The sequence below is a fragment of the Labrus mixtus genome, chromosome 3 (genome assembly GCF_963584025.1).
Source record: "Labrus mixtus chromosome 3, fLabMix1.1, whole genome shotgun sequence".
NCBI classification, from domain to species: Eukaryota; Metazoa; Chordata; class Actinopteri; order Labriformes; family Labridae; genus Labrus; species Labrus mixtus.
The window spans coordinates 18,198,852-18,214,521 of NC_083614.1; the positions used below are offsets into that span (position 1 = coordinate 18,198,852).

General features: G+C 40.8%; 1 protein-coding gene and 2 long non-coding RNA genes across 3 annotated transcripts in view; 2 read left to right on the forward strand and 1 right to left on the reverse strand.

Moving 5' to 3' along the window:
• Window positions 1–15,670, forward strand: part of agbl4 (AGBL carboxypeptidase 4) — a 259,679-nt gene that overhangs the window by 95,040 nt on the left and 148,969 nt on the right. Inside the window, exon 4 of the mRNA XM_061033500.1 lies at window positions 2,872–2,966. Within this exon, the coding sequence (XP_060889483.1) occupies window positions 2,872–2,966 (95 nt within the window). The remainder of the gene's footprint in view (window positions 1–2,871; window positions 2,967–15,670) is intronic.
• On the forward strand, window positions 13,524–14,765 carry LOC132972111 (uncharacterized). The gene is made up of 2 exons (XR_009672868.1): window positions 13,524–13,947; window positions 14,184–14,765. It is a non-coding gene; the product is annotated as an uncharacterized LOC132972111 (long non-coding RNA).
• LOC132972112 (uncharacterized) lies at window positions 14,696–15,124 on the reverse strand. Its single transcript, XR_009672869.1, has 2 exons — window positions 15,075–15,124; window positions 14,696–14,894 (listed from the first exon to the last, which is right to left on the reverse strand). It is a non-coding gene; the product is annotated as an uncharacterized LOC132972112 (long non-coding RNA).

Below are 15,670 nucleotides of genomic sequence, written 5' to 3' on the forward strand. Positions count from 1 at the left end.
TTCGGTTTTGAGGCAATCTTTACAAGTGTTTGTTGTCACTGTGACACAGCAGAAACACCTGTTCCAGTCTGTAATTCGGCAGCGATCAGGACAGTGGAAGGCTTTGACACGCTTCGTCAACATGACAGCTCAGACAGCACGGATGTTAATCTCTTCTAACTGCTCCTAGACTAATTAAATCTTCCAGGGCAGCACACATGTGCTCACACATGCACACACACCTATACACACATTAGAACTCATGTTCTAAATTGGTCCAAATAGTGTGTAACTTTTAACTATGTAAAGGATCGGCCCTACAGCAGCTTGCTTGATTCTAATTTTAACATAGATATTGCTTCTATGTAAGAGAGAAAAAAATCTGAGTAATTTGTTCATTCTGCAAATATGTTTGCCAAATCAAGTAAATTGACTCCTGTTGACAGTAGTTCACCATATTTGTTTATTCTCTTTCTGTGGAGTTTACATGTCTGTCTGCTTACATGATTGTGCAAACGAAAAGCTCTCTGTATGCACAGAATTCATCTAAATGTTTCATACTCCTCAAATGAAAGACTACAGATTGAAAGCGTATCTTTTCCTTTTCCTCCATGATGGCTGCAGATAGTTGATTTTCAAAGTTGCCATTGAAAGTGTATTTCATCTGAACTAATTTTTTTGCAAATCAATGTCACAGAGGCAAGCTCAACGAGATGGAAGAGTTGTGGTGATATTTCACAAGTTTCTGTCCACCAAAGCCACAAAAAAAAAGAATCTTTGTGCTTACATGTTTGTGATAAGAAGGTTGGTCTTAGCAGATAGGGGCACAAGCACAATTTCATGCCAAACGAATACCAAAATTGCACTGGTCTTCTTGATATGGATAAACACAATCTCACAACTTCAAACCATCCGATACATATAATGCAATACAACACAATACAAGCCCAAAGCTTCTCAAAGTGTGTCTTGTCTTGTAGTTTAAAGACTTTATGTGGAATCCGATGTTTAGAACAAATTAAAAAAAATTATGTTATAATTTGCATATCTCAAATGTAACCAGCAACACAAGGAATAACTAACGCTTGGATATGCCTCTACTTTCAGCCACGTTAGCTTCCCTGGCAAGACCAGGTTTTTGTCTTTTACCCTGCTTAGCTTATATTTCTGTCTCCTATATATTCCCCATATTCATAAATCTTAATTATCTATCACTTTGTGTGTGTCCCTGCTGTATGTCTCCATAGTACCTTCTTCTCTGCCTGACTTTCTTCAAACCTTTACTTGTGTGTCATTTGGCGAGTCAGCTTCCCTTATTTCTTTTCTGTTCCAGTGTGTCTGTCATCTGTCCGGCCTGAACTCCCTTTGAGTTAAACAGGCCGAACAAATAGATTACAAACACTGGGCAGAGTGAAGCTAAGGAGGAAGACAATCTGAATTTGTTGTGGATAAAGAATGAGGAAGGAGGCTGTGCAGTCAAAGAAAGCCAGTGGAGTCAGAGTAAGGCTGTATTTGCCTGAGGCGAAAAGGCTGAAAAGTAGCTCTCGCAACAGATGTGCGGGGCAGTAAAGTGTAATTGAAATGCCAGCAGCAATGGTCTTATCTCCCTGCTACAGGAGCCTGCTGCCAGTCTCAACATCAGTTAGATGTCATTTTACCTAAGTCTGAATCAGCTTGCCACAATCCGCAATCCCCATTCCTCTGATGCAGGGGAGAAAAAAAATGGATGAGGGGGAGGGAAAGGAGAAAGAAAAGGAGGGTGGGGAGTCTGTAATAGGATTTCAGTAGCACCCAGTTAACTTCCACCACCTGGACTTAGTCGGTAATTTGATATGCCCCATCAATAGGATTCATTTACCTCGCTGCTGTATTACAATCGCCATTCATTTGACTTTAAAATTTATATATTTATTCATTTCTCTTCTCACAATTTTCCATTTCACCTGATCCTAATCATTCAAAATAGAGATGGGAGGGAGGAGGGGCTGTGTTCACACTGTTTTAGCGAAGAGCGAGAGAGTAGGTTCTTCATCCAGAGACCATGGCTGACTTCTGCCTTCCAGGCAAAAGCTTAATGTTTGGGGGCCAGACAGCAGTCCTCTGGGGAGGAACCGTAATGTCCTCCCAGATTAGAGGCAGGCAGTCCTCAAAGCTGCTGCCTTTTATCGGCAACTCTGTTACTGCAACACAGGATCATCTGCAGTGTGTTAAAGCTGCCTTATCTCTTGACTGTAATGTTAATATGACATGGTTTTGTGTGTTGTCAGTGTTATCCATAGTAGTTTTTTTTATTTTTTATTTTATTTACTTTTCTCTGAGAGTCCCTTGCAGTTAGAGGGGTTTATATTCTACAGCCAATAATAGGACACAAAATGTTATACTGTATATGAGTCAATTAATGGCATTTTTTATCATAAATACACTTCACAGGGCTCTCTGTGTTATTCCATTTTATCTGATTGAGTCTCAAATTATACTTTTAATTGAATAAACAGTTGACATTTAGCTGGATTCTATCTACCATGAACACCCTGTTTAGTTTTCATGAAAACTAGGTTATGATTATATCCAGTGTTGACAAACTTCTTCAATGCATTTTCTTCCCTATTAAATACTTGTTACTTATAATAATATTAACATCTGTTTTCCAACTCACAGCCTTATTCTTTATGTGTTCACATTTATTTCTCAGAACACTAACTTAGCTAACTGTTGAGAGAGAGATTATGTGAAACCAGTGCAGAAATGTTTTTTTATGCTTGACTGCTACACAAACAAAATGCCATCCTACTTATAAACACAATGCTACATAGTGCTTGAATGTTTGTCAACCTCACTGGGCTTTATTTTGGTGGCTCTAATGTGTCTTCTATGTTTTTCTATGTATTTTAGAGAGTCATATTCAACGTGGTCAACTTCTCCAAGACCAAGAGCCTGTACAGAGATGGCATGTCTCCTGTCGTCAAGTCTACCAGCAGGCCGAAATGGTAAGTGTCCATTAATAATAATGAGAACAATTCTTCACTAGTTTTGTATGCAGAAATGCTTTGATCTTTATCCCGCAATATAGGGTCAATTCATTGTTGAAATTTCAACATTTACATTCAAATCGCCTTTCAGTAGCTTTGGAAAAGTTTATTTTCTTCTCTGTCCAATAGTACTGTTGCCATTCCACAAAACCTCACACACACACACACACACACACCTACTGATACATTCGATTTCCAGAGTGTATGTGTCTGGGTGCATTAGCATGTGATCCATTGGTTGCCAGTATGACGGCTGTCTGATGTAATAACGCTTGACTGATGGATGCAGAGGTATGTGTGTGTGTGTGTGTGTGTGTACGTGTGTGTATGTGTATGTGAATGAATAGGTGTGGCGGGAGGGAATGAGGCTGATGCAGTGGGGTAGGGCGCGACGTCTGCCAAGCAGGCTGCTGTATCCAGTGGGGCGAGGAGGCAGAACAGGGTAGCGTGATGAAGTGTTGCCGTCCAAAAGGAGCCCTGACATCTGTCATCAGCTGATGGAGGGCATCGGCAGAAAACGCCATGCATCTGCCACCCTGAGCTGTCTGTGTTTGCTAGCATAGCCCCCGTACCGACCATACCGTAGCACTGCGGTCGCAGGCTAATGGGAAGAGACAATGGGCATGACACCATAGACAGGAAAGATGAACTGCTGTCGATGATACAGCCCAGTGCAACACGATGCAGCTCAGCCCGGCTGCCTCGCTCTCTCTGTTTAAACTCTGTGTGGTACAGTTGCAACTTTGCACTGAGTTTCTCTGTTGTTGCAGAGGAGATCCATTTAACCACAACTTTCTACTCCTTCTGCCCACTCTGTATTTACATCGAGGCTTCAAGTGCTCACCGTAAATATTGAAAAATCGCTCCATTCAGAAAAATGTACAGCGTTGCTTACAGTATTATATTACTACCTCATAGAAAAAATCTTAATTTGACACAAAAACATTTTGAGCAAAAGTGATTTAAAAACGAGTGTACTGTATTTCTTCAGTTTAAAAGGCACCAGTAAATGCAGGTACCTCAAACCTTAGCTGTTAAAACACTTTAAAACAACATTTTTTAATTTATGGCCAAGTGAGTCAAGGTTAAGGAAACCCCACGTATCTCAACAGAACCTGAATGAGGTGTTCTGCCTTGTCACTATTCATGATCATTGACATGTTTTCTCAACATTTACCAGTCTTTAAATGTTAAATTTACCCAACTTATCTCTAAGAGTTACTTCTCCAGGGTGATTGATCAGAGCTGCCTCCCTATCTTACAGTCTGGCATTCATAGCAATAGTCTTCTACTGCAGAATTACAGTATAAAACCTTACAAAGACAAATCAGTATTCAGTTTTCAATAGAGCTGTGTTATAAAGCAACAACATATTCCTGTTTCATGGCCTGTTATGCAAAATTCAGTTTCCTGAATGTTGTTAACTCCTCATTTGAAATAATCTTGAATGTCTGACGTGTTAATCTGAGCAGCAGCCTTGTTGGGTCGTTTAGGTCCCAAAGCTTTTCCTCAAGTGCTAATTGTGCAACCCTGGTCATGTTTATGTTTCAGTAAGCTCTCATAAATAGGAATTTAAGTGACAGACACAGCAGGAGGCAACTTTGCTGAGGCCTCCAATTACCTCACCATGCTTAAACTGTTCTGCGTGCTCCTCTCAGGCTGTGCCATCGGAGGAATCATGTCTCACGCACTTATGTGGCAGTTTCAATGGTCTGGGTCTTCCAAGACCACGGCTGACATTTGTTTGTGTCCCCAAAAAGTGGTCAAGATGCTTTTAACACAACCTCTTCTATTTTACTTTCCATAAGCACAACAAAACACAGACTGCTCCTAAAGTAGCAATCTTCTTTTTGACAGTTACAGATATGGAATGGAAAAAAAAAGAAGACAGAGTCTGGAGAGCTCCGGCTTTCTGATCCAAACTCACATAGGACAGGATAAAGAAGTCATATAGAGAGAGCAGAGAAACACACACAGAGAGAAAGACACAACAGAGCGAAGGTGGAGAAGGAAAAACAGAAAGTACAAGAAAGAGAGATTACTGAGACAGGTAGGTGGGGTGGAGAGAACGAGAGAAGATTGCTCCCCCACTGCCCACTGCCCACCACCCACCACCCTGCGTCTGTATTTATCAAAAGAATCGTCAGTATTAGCCCAGGAGTTGAAGCCTTTATCTTCCCGTGCAGGTGTCTCATGTCCCGGGGTCCCGGCATCGTTTGGTTGCTGGAGGCTGCAGTGCTCGGCTGGTCTCAGCTAAGCTGGGCATCTCAGTGAGAGACAGGCAGCAGATTACAGTCCTGCAGGACGTTCACTGCTACAGGTGGAGGGATCTATCCTCTATCCCTGTCTCCATGCCTTTTTTCTCTTCCATCCCTCAATTCATGACTCCTCCAGCCAGGAGTTATCAGAGCAGGCAGAGGCTCAGATTTACTGTATCATGTGGCATTTAAAGACAGCTACAGGTTACATTGGTGATAAGAAATGAGTGACGGATGAACTTATTAAAAGGGACTATATCGCTTTGGAAGTATTTGAAACTAATACACTAATAAACCAATGAAAGTAACGATGTATTTCTGTATGTCCGTGTAAGACACCTTATATCCAACATGTGCAGAGAAGAAGTACAAATAACGATCTAGCCCAATCTGGGTTTTTGAGACGTTTTAAAAAAAGGCAACATCTTTATTTTCTTGCTTAAATAAGGGGGGCAGCAGTAGCTCAGTTTGTAGGAACTTGGGTTGGGAATTTGAGATTCACCAGTCATGTATGGTAAGGATCATGTACAGTATGGAATTGGACTGGTTGCTGCCAGTTTACTTCCTAAGCACTGCAAGAGAGCCCTTGAGCAAGACAGCAAATCCAACTAGGCACTACAGTCCCTGTGCATGTCTCTAGGCATGTATATGTCCTGTTTGTGCTGGTTTGCTTTTCGGGTCTATGTGTACTGTATGTGTAGCATGTCTGGCCGAGTAAAGAGTTCTAATTTTCCCTTCGGGAAGTATATACAATTCTAAAATGATCAAATCAAAAATCTAAATTACATCAAAAATTAAAAACATGAAACTTGAGTTAATCTGGATTCCAGTAAAATGTAATCCTTGACGTAAAACACTTCCCTCTTGAAATTATGTCTTACTTAAAGGGAAAAAAATGCACACTGAAAAAGTGAGAAAAAGGGTGCGAATGTTTATACACATGATGGAAAAAGAGAAAACCGTATTTTGTGGAACTAGTCAGTCAGAGACAACAGCCCCCTCGGTGACAGCAGGTGCCAACCACCCTCCCTGCGGCCCGCTCTATGTTAGACTGCCAGAGCAAAGAATTGCCCAGCATCCTTATATTCCTAGATAAGCTAATTAGAAAGTCAGAGAGCGTGGTGTAATGCAGCTGCTGGAGGCCTGAGCACTGTGGGGTGGGGTAATGGCCAAGATGGCTGCACAAGACTGATTGCATCAAGCACAAGATGCTTCGTGCAGTCCTGTGATGAGCAGAGAGGGAGGAAGGGGAACAGCATGATATTTGAGGATGGTTTCCAGCATTGGATCAGGACAGGAGCGCTATAATGCAGTTAGGAGACTTTACAGAAACTTCCCTAATGTGCATGTTGTGTAGGCTATTACCTTACTAAAAGGCAGTGCAAACAACATTTTCATGTAAATCTAATATCATTACTTCCGCTTCACTATCTTAAAAACACATTGCTCCATCATTTCTGACTGATTAGATATGTGATGTATGACACCCTGGAAATGTTCTGAAATGTGATGTCTCTTTTAATTAACTTTCCACTTCTTCGTCAGTCAGTAGGTGTGGGGATAAAAATAGCTACCTCTAGCTGAGCTAACAGATGAACAGTCGGAGTTTGAGGAAATGGGTTAAAAAACATTGCTTCTAAAGTTAGATGCAGCCAACCTTGATCAAGGGTAAACACTTTCTCTTCCTTTTTTTTATGGGAGGAAAAAAAAACAGCAGAGCTTTTCTAGCAGTTGTGCTCAGCTCGCAGTCAGCCGGATGGACAAACGGATAGACGGACAGACCATCAGTCAGTCAATCAGTCAGTCAGTCGGGGCAATTTTGCTTTTCTACCAAAATCCTTGCTGTAAGCGTGTGATGCAACACCATAGTGAAATTCTATTTGGAGATGTCTGCCTCTCCATCGGGCTGCGTGTTAGCAGTAATTGTTCTGTCAATCAGCATGGCTCTGGCCCGCCTGCTTCCCCTGCCACTTGTTAAGCCCTGGCAGAGGGCGAGGGGTGAGGAGAGGTGAGGCGGGGTGAGGGGAAAGGGAAAGGATCCCTCCACCTCGCTGTGTGTCTCTCCTTGTTTGCCTTTGTCTGTATTTATCGTTTTTTTTCCCCCTGAAAACTCCCTTCCTGCCTTTTGTCCTGTCAACTTTTAACTTATTTTCACAGTTTCAATATCTTAACTTGTTTTGCTTTTTTTTCTCTAACTTATGTATGTACTCTAATATGAATTATGCTCTGGTATTTCTTATCTTGCCATGAATCCAGTGTTATTCCTTGATGTTTACATTTTAAATATGCTGCTAAAAAAATGTTTTTAAAGATTTATTTTTGGGCTTTTTGTGCCTTTACTGGAGAGATCGGGCGGTGGATAGAGTTGGAAACCAGGGAGAGAGAGGGGAATGACATGCGGGAAAGAAGCCACAGGTCAGATTTGAACCAGGGCCACCCGCTTGGAGGACCACAGCCTCCATACATGGGGCGAGCGCACTAACCACTGCGCCACCAGCGACCCACATATGCTGCTAAATTTAAAATTTAAATTCTGTATAAATGTGTATTTTGTTTGGCCTTCTTCTACTTGTCTGTGCTGCTGCAACGGCCGAGTTTCCCCTCTGGGGATCAATAAAGAATTATCCTATCCTATCATATACTATACATTTAATGGCAAAGAAATATTATTAAAACATTTTTTTTATATAAACACACCACAATGTCCAAAGCTTCAGAGCAACAACAAAAAAAAATGTATCCCGACAAATCTCGACAAAAGCACATGAAAGAAGTGAAAAAAAATATATTTGAGACAATACAGAAGCGGACCAAAACAATATTGCGGCGCAAAAGTTATACATGATATTTCTCAACACATACAGTAATCGTGCAGAATAAAGAACATCACACTATTTAGCCTTATTAGGAAACCTCTTTTCCAGCACAACACACGCACACATACCCATCATCCAACTTTCACACTGCAGTGCTGGGTTGTCAGGGGTCCGAATGCAGCGAGTGTGTGACAGTGGTGAGGGAGACGGCCTCACTCTTGAGGACTGAGTGTCAGGGAACAAACAGACGGAAGACGGACAGATTGTTAAGGTTGGTAGCTGCAGCAGACCTCCCAGCATTCAGTGAGTCCTCCCACTTTCCTCTTCACTCTCCTCCCCTGCTGCAGAGCCACTTTGTCCAATTAACCATGTGCCATGCCTTTTTAATAATAGACCTTTTAATTGTCGACAAATGAAGAGTGATGTAAAATAGCTAATAGCTCGTGCTAATTATTAAGGGAATTGAATGCTTGTTAATTAAGGGCAAACAGGACAAGGACCAGCATGGGTAATTTGAGCAATAAAACCGAGACTAACGAGTCATTTCCAAGCAGACTCGCTCCATAAAAACATTAGGCTACCCCCTGTCTGCTGTTGGAGAACACTTGCAGCCCCCGTCACACACACACATGAATACTGTCACTAAACATGGACGTAATGTAAAAATGTCTTGCTACATTAGACCGTCCACAAAGGTGGTGCAATAAGACAAATAACAACTATATGATGTCTAGAAAATGTAATAACAAAGATTATTGGACACAACAAGAGTCTCTGTGGTGTGATAGAAGCATTAAAACACCATGTATCGCAATGAATAAATTCCCTTTATAGTTGTTGACTTTCATTGGAACCAATTCACATTGATAGTTAGTGCCTCACCCATTTCCCTCCTTCCTCGTCTCCCTGTCGTCATACATGTTAGACTTGAGGCTAAAGGGAAGAAATGGATGGTCAGTCGTGGCTTTACATGTTTCTCAAGAGAGCAGATGAGTTTTACTGCCTTCTCGCGTCAATGTTTCTCAATTTCACAATGTTTTACTGCAACATAGTTTTTATTACACCTATACTGTGCCCGAGGCCTCTACCGCTCCATGTGGTTGCGTGTGTTTAATTTAAACACAGCCGCTATTGTAGCGGTTCTCTGAGTGGGTTTTTTGAGTTTCATATAAGAGTCTTAGATTAAAAAAAATGTTATATATGATGTTCCCTCTCCGTCAACATTGTCTGTGCGATAAGGGAGATGGACAAAATCTTTTAATATAAACCAAACGCACGAGAAAGTGAGACACACACATACACACACACCTAATTATCTGTCACCAGTTCCACTGCAGACAGGAAATGTAGTGATGTATGAATCTAAGCGAATATTTGGAAGAAGAAGAAGAGAGTACCTGATGTACTGCAACTCTTGCCAAAATCTGGTGTGGTGTTCATCTTCCGGGACATTTACTTCCTTTCTACTTCACTCCAGTAGTCTGTAAAGTCTTGAGAGAGGAAAGTGATCACAAAGCTTTGTTTTAATAGATAAAATGACAACTCTCTCTATTTCCACTTTTGTGTTCCATCTGAGACTAGAGAGAGAAAGAGAGAGAGGTGTGCAGAGGCGCCAATCAGAACAATCACTAGTGCAGCTTCCTTGTTCACAGAAACTCATTAGAATGCTGCCAAAGGAAGTGAAAGAGGATTATGTAGGAGAAATAATAGGACAGAATGTAACAAATAGATTAATAATCTCTGCGATGAGGATAAGGATGTGTGTGAGTTTCTGTGTGTGCTACATTTGTGCACAATTGAAACATGTTTGCGCACAGTTTTCCATGGAGAAAACGGCCGTGAAATAGCAGCGAGGGGTGTAGTGATAGAGAGGCTTCTCGCTGCTGGCTCTCCATTCAACCCACAAATGACTTACCTGGACAGTTTTATGTTTGCCTGGAGGAGAATTAAAAAGGCACTTCATTCCCTCTTTTACAGGCTGGGTACGCATGTCAGCGCAGCCCTCCCTGAAAGCGCTCTAATCTAAATGCTTTTGTCAGGGGAGATTTGGTAGATTGCAGCAGGCAGAGGTACAAATTGGTTGTGTCATCTTATAATGAACTAGGTGAGGCGTTGCAGTTTTTCTGCAGCCAGCAGTCCCTTGATTACTGTACTGTAAGTCAGCGGCTGCTTTTACTGTTGTAGGTGGAAGACCTCGCTTTCACACCTCTTTGTTCAGCATGATCTCAAGAGCGTTGCAAAAATATTTTCAGCCCAGTGTGACACAAGACAAATCCCCTGAAAGGTTCTTCATAATGTGTTTTAATACACACTCCTTGGATTTACGTTAGATAAATAGCCACCAGGCCTGCATTCTTTGCAGCATACTGAGAGGGGTTTTGGGTGTTGATGCTTGGCTAACGGCTGTTTGAAGCTTATTAGGTGTTCTCAGCACGATGAAGAGTTCACCCCCTGACTCCAACTAAAGGATTATGGGTATCTCAGTGATTCCACAAAGCCAGGCAGGCAGGTGTTTACAGGACATATAAGACACTGGTGGACTGGTTAATATCTGCATCTTCATGCCGTGTGTGAGTCTGTGTGTGTATGTGTGTGTGTGTGTGTGTGTGTAACACTTATGAATTCAGATGGCACAGCTAAGTAGGCAGGTTCAGGTACCAGCTCAGAACATGCATAAGCATAGCATGTATCAACAGCCAAACATTGTAATGCCCTCTTTTTTTTTTGGTAAAGGATCTTTAAAGAAATCTGTCTTATTTATTTTTTCTATCAGTTAAACTGATGTAGAAAGTAACTCAATACATTTACATTAATACTGAAATTAAAGTGGCACTATCATTTCAGGATATTGGACCTTAATTATGCATTTCTATTTTTTCTTGATCCACTTTAAAAAAAGAAATTTTGTCAAAGGGTTTTATGGCAGATTATGTTACTAACAACCTCATATTACAGTATATGATTATCATTATGAAACATAATAAGCTATTCAGTTATGATATAGTTGTATGAATAGAAGCCCCCAGCACTGTATTTAAATGTTCAATTTAGCTCCATATTTGGATTAAGTAACAATGATGTACACATTGATAATTATAATCCAATCATATCATCAGATAGCATTCATCAAAAAAAAAAAGAAGCCCATTTTTCACAATAAGTGGGATGACTGAAGTTATGGCACTGTAAGAATAATACAGAATAATACTAATATCTACTAATCTTTAAACTTGCTGTGAATCTGATCAAGCACTCAAAGCTCTCTCCTTTCTTGCTCATCTGATAAGTGTTTGCAGGTTACTCTGTTCTGCTCATGACCAAACTGTTGCTCGGCGTTAAACGACAGCTTCAACTCCTCTGCCTCCCACAGTGTCTGTGGTTCACCTTATTAAGGTTGTTTATTTGTTGTGATAGAAATGAGGGTGACTGATTTGGAAATGTGTTTTTGCACCACAGAAACACAAGCATTAGCTGATGTAGCATGCCAATTAGCCGGTGCAGATCAGCTTAACCATAGTTGTCTGCAGCCCCCAAAGAGCCGCGGCTCAACATCAGGTGGGCTGCCCCTCCAAATGAATGGTAGGGGAAACACTGTCCTCTAAACTCCTTCTGTTGTTACACATCAGTGAGTCACAAGTAACTTCCATCAGCTACCAACGGTCCTTTGTCTTACCTTGCTCTCAGTTTAGCAGCTCCTCTATAACTCTGTTATGTATCAGTAGGTGTGTGTGTGTGTGTGTGTGTGTGTGTGTGTGTGCGTGTGCGTCACACTTTCATTTGCTGCTCAAATGTGTCTAGGTGTCACAGATGTGAGCAGTGAAATGGAGTGTGACTTGATAGTCTCAAAACTCAGGGCTGAGATTTAATTTCTGGAGCAGAGCTTCTTACAAGAAGAAAGAGACACAGAAAAAAAGTAGAAAGAAGAAAAGATGTTTATTTACTCTCCTAGTCAGTGTTCACATAATATACTTGTAACTGTAAAATGCACAGCAAAGTAGCTGTTCTTGTTGCACCAATGCTACCAGAAGTAGTATCTTTGATCACCCCTGAGTGATGAAAAAATATCAGATGAAAGATTTTTCAAGAATCGAGAGTATCAAAGTTAAGTTTACAACCAGCAAGGGGACGTTCCTGGTTTTCTAACATCTCGTATTTTAGCATCACACTGGCTTCAGCGTTGTGTTGATAGATTAGCTATTTTTGGTAATTTTACAGTTATGTATTAAACCATGTAAGCTCACAGTTGTAAACTCATTCCTGAAATGTGTATTGAAAAAAGTAACATCCAGCAAACAATAAAGGATAACAGCTATGACAGAACAGGGCAGCTAAGCTATTGTTTTCCTACAGAGAGAGATGCCACCCAGCCATACGGTATGTGTGTTTGTGTGTGTGTGTGTGTGTGTGTGTGTGTGCCTGGGTGGCCTTGGGTGTGTGCGCACAGCTTCCTCTTTGAATGTGTGCATCTGTTTGTACTCGCTTGTGTTTGTGTTTGTCAGCATGTTTGTTGACGACACTGTAGGACATCAGGGTGGGATTGCTCTGAATGTGAGGAAACAGCTCATCTGAATATAGATGGGTCCCATCTGGAGGCGGTTGGCTTCGGCCCTTCATAATTTTGTAAGCAGCTAAGCATCTGGGGCCCGCTAATGAAACTAAAGGCACAGCAAACAGGCCCTTGGCTACCGCCGGCTGCCTTTAGCTGTCAGGAATGGAGGGAGGGTGGGAGGAAAGAGGAAGAGCAGAGGAATGGGTGGAGGGAGATTTGGGCCAGAAGGAAAGGAGTGTGCTGAGAATATCAGAGGTCTTAAGGAGACTTGGATGGCTCCTTTGAGAGAACAGGCAAGAAAGCCAAGTAGGCCATTTGAAAACTGAGCCATAAAATGAAGACAGTGGTGTCTTTATTGTGGCCCATTAACTAGAATGTTCATGCAGAGATAGCTGCTCTATGTGCCACTGTAATGAGCAATATAATGACACCACTGCATAGAATGATGCACTGTTAAAAACACTATGCTTATGTAGAATTATGTTAACTGCTAGCATTAGCTTCTGAGGGCAGTTTCACACTTTAATATTAACCTAAATTTTGGAACTGGCATATGTGTAAAACCCAGCAGGTTCATGTAGTGTCTGTCACTTTCATCTTTTGCTTTTCATGTCATTTGCATGAAATAAAACAATTTAATCTTTAAAAAAAAAAAGAGTTGAGAATTGGGTTCAAAGTCTATGAAAGTTTGGCTTGAAAACTAAACATTCAATAATCATAATCATCATATATAGACACTCATGCTGGATACAAGAGGCTGAATAAATGTGATTGACTCAGTGGGCGCACACTGTAGCTGTTCCCACTCAACGTTCTTGAAGCCAAAAAACTTCCATCTTGCGATTTTGACGTCATTTGGAGCCAGAGTCTGCGCAGTAGGGTCCGCTAACACGCCCCGCCCATTTAGCGTACTGCCCTGATGACTTACGCAGCCCAGCTACGCCGAAAGCGCTCTGCCGGTCTACGAGTCTTATGAAGAAATGTGTAAGTACAACCAACCGCCGTATTCAAAGTCTCATATTTAAACACAGTGTTTTAAAAAATCCCGCTATTTTGATCATTATTGAAAATACGTGGGCTGCTGGGTCCTCTGTTTTTAACGAAATCGTTCTATATTTAAGCTAGGTTAGTACCACAGACCGTAGGCTACAGGTGGTAAGATATGTTGTATTTTGTTAGAAACTGACAGTCTGCAATGTGATTCATGTCTGCTTTTCTAATATATTTAAGTGAACAGTAAATCAATTGTTTTTTGTATCTTCATTTAGGCAAAGAGGAGATAAAAGCAGGTCTGACATCTTCCACAGAGGCCAAGCGTAAGTTAAAATCATCTGTTAAAAGTTATATATCCTGTGGTTTTTTTGAAGTTTCATAAGAGGATTGTAAAAACAAGCTATTGTTAACAATACAGTCTTCTAAAATAAAATAAAAATCACACCGAGTCATACACCAGCTAAATGTTAAATAGAAAGGTGATGTTTTCTTTTCCATTTTAAAATCGACAGAACCTAAAAATGACTAATTTCAACCTTCGTCTGCACAACCGTTACAGTGGTCAGGCTGGGGTCGCACAGTTTGAAGGAACCTCCTCCCTTTTTTCACCTGTGCTTGGACTAAGAGCTGTGCCAAATGCCCTGCTCATCCACTGGTAGAAATGACCTTACACCAGCAGCTCTCCCTGATGAAGAGTCCTCTCTGCCATCACCCAGAGGAGCTGATCGACTTCTGCACAACTGAAGAAGGTGGACAGAGTCTGGAGCTTTGTGACAGTGAACAGTGAGAAGGCTACCATAGTCATCCTCAGAGAAATCACAGAGATCCTGGTCAATATTCAATGGTGCTATTTTTCTTAACATGATGTTGCCCTGTGTTTGAAAGACCAAATGCTGGAGGGTTGTGTTGGATTTGCTTTTCCATCATATTTTAACAGTCAAAAAATCCTCCAGGATCTCTATACTTTATTTGATTTTTGTTGGGATTTCTTTGTTAAATTATTTTTTATACTTTCTCCTATGTCCCAGCAATTTGACCTGATGGTCTCCCTGACTTATTTTCCACATGGTTAATGAAGCCAGGGGTTGTTTATTGAAGATTTTTTTCATAAAATGTTTAAATAAACATTTTAAAAAGCTGACATGACTGTCTTAGTTTATAGCTCACATTTGAAAAGGCCTTGAACTGACATTAATTTCTTCTTGACCAACAACAGCTAAGACAACAGCAAAGCTAACAGACGAGCTCAGCTTGTCACAGCCGGGCTCGTCTGAGTTAAATGGCCTTCAAGCTTATTTAATATTAAACATTTAAAGCCAATAAGCATGGCAAGATACGCATGAGATTCCATTTCCATTTATTCAATGACAGACTTGTCAAACAGTCTTTCAAGAGTTAATAACTGAAGAGAAGAACTCCATCGAGAGAGGACAGGAAACGCTCAGGGGACGAGTCCTCCATGTTGTCAGGGGTTGTTGATGGATCTGAATCTGAGGGCATCTTCTGTGATAAAGAAAAACAATCATGGAGTTAAATGTAAAGTATAATACATTTTACTATGATGTTTATGCTTCAGACCTGAAATAAGATCTGTCCTCAGGTCCTACTAAACTTAAGGTTCTAAAGTTTGCTTTTATAAATAAGTAACTGATAATGTTTAAAGACAGGATAACTATTTAAGAGGAAAAACAAAATACATAATAAGACAGGATAAATCCAATAATATGACCAGCTTCATGAATTTATGTTTTAAGACAAAAGTATTCCCGCCACTTTCTGTTGAAGATTATTTTAACTGTCATCACATGGGCAAGCCTGATGAATTAAACTAATGTTAAATATTCTCATGTAATCACGACATAAACAGGATTACAATAATTAACTTTTGCCTATGACTTAGTAGCCAGGGATGTGAGCTAACAGGTGAAAACTGAAACAGCAGAATCAATCTGAGAGGCAGAAATCAGAAGCTTGTATATTTTGATATCCATAGTTTATATTAACTCAGACAGACTGTGGCTTACTTAGTATGATTCTGTAATACTC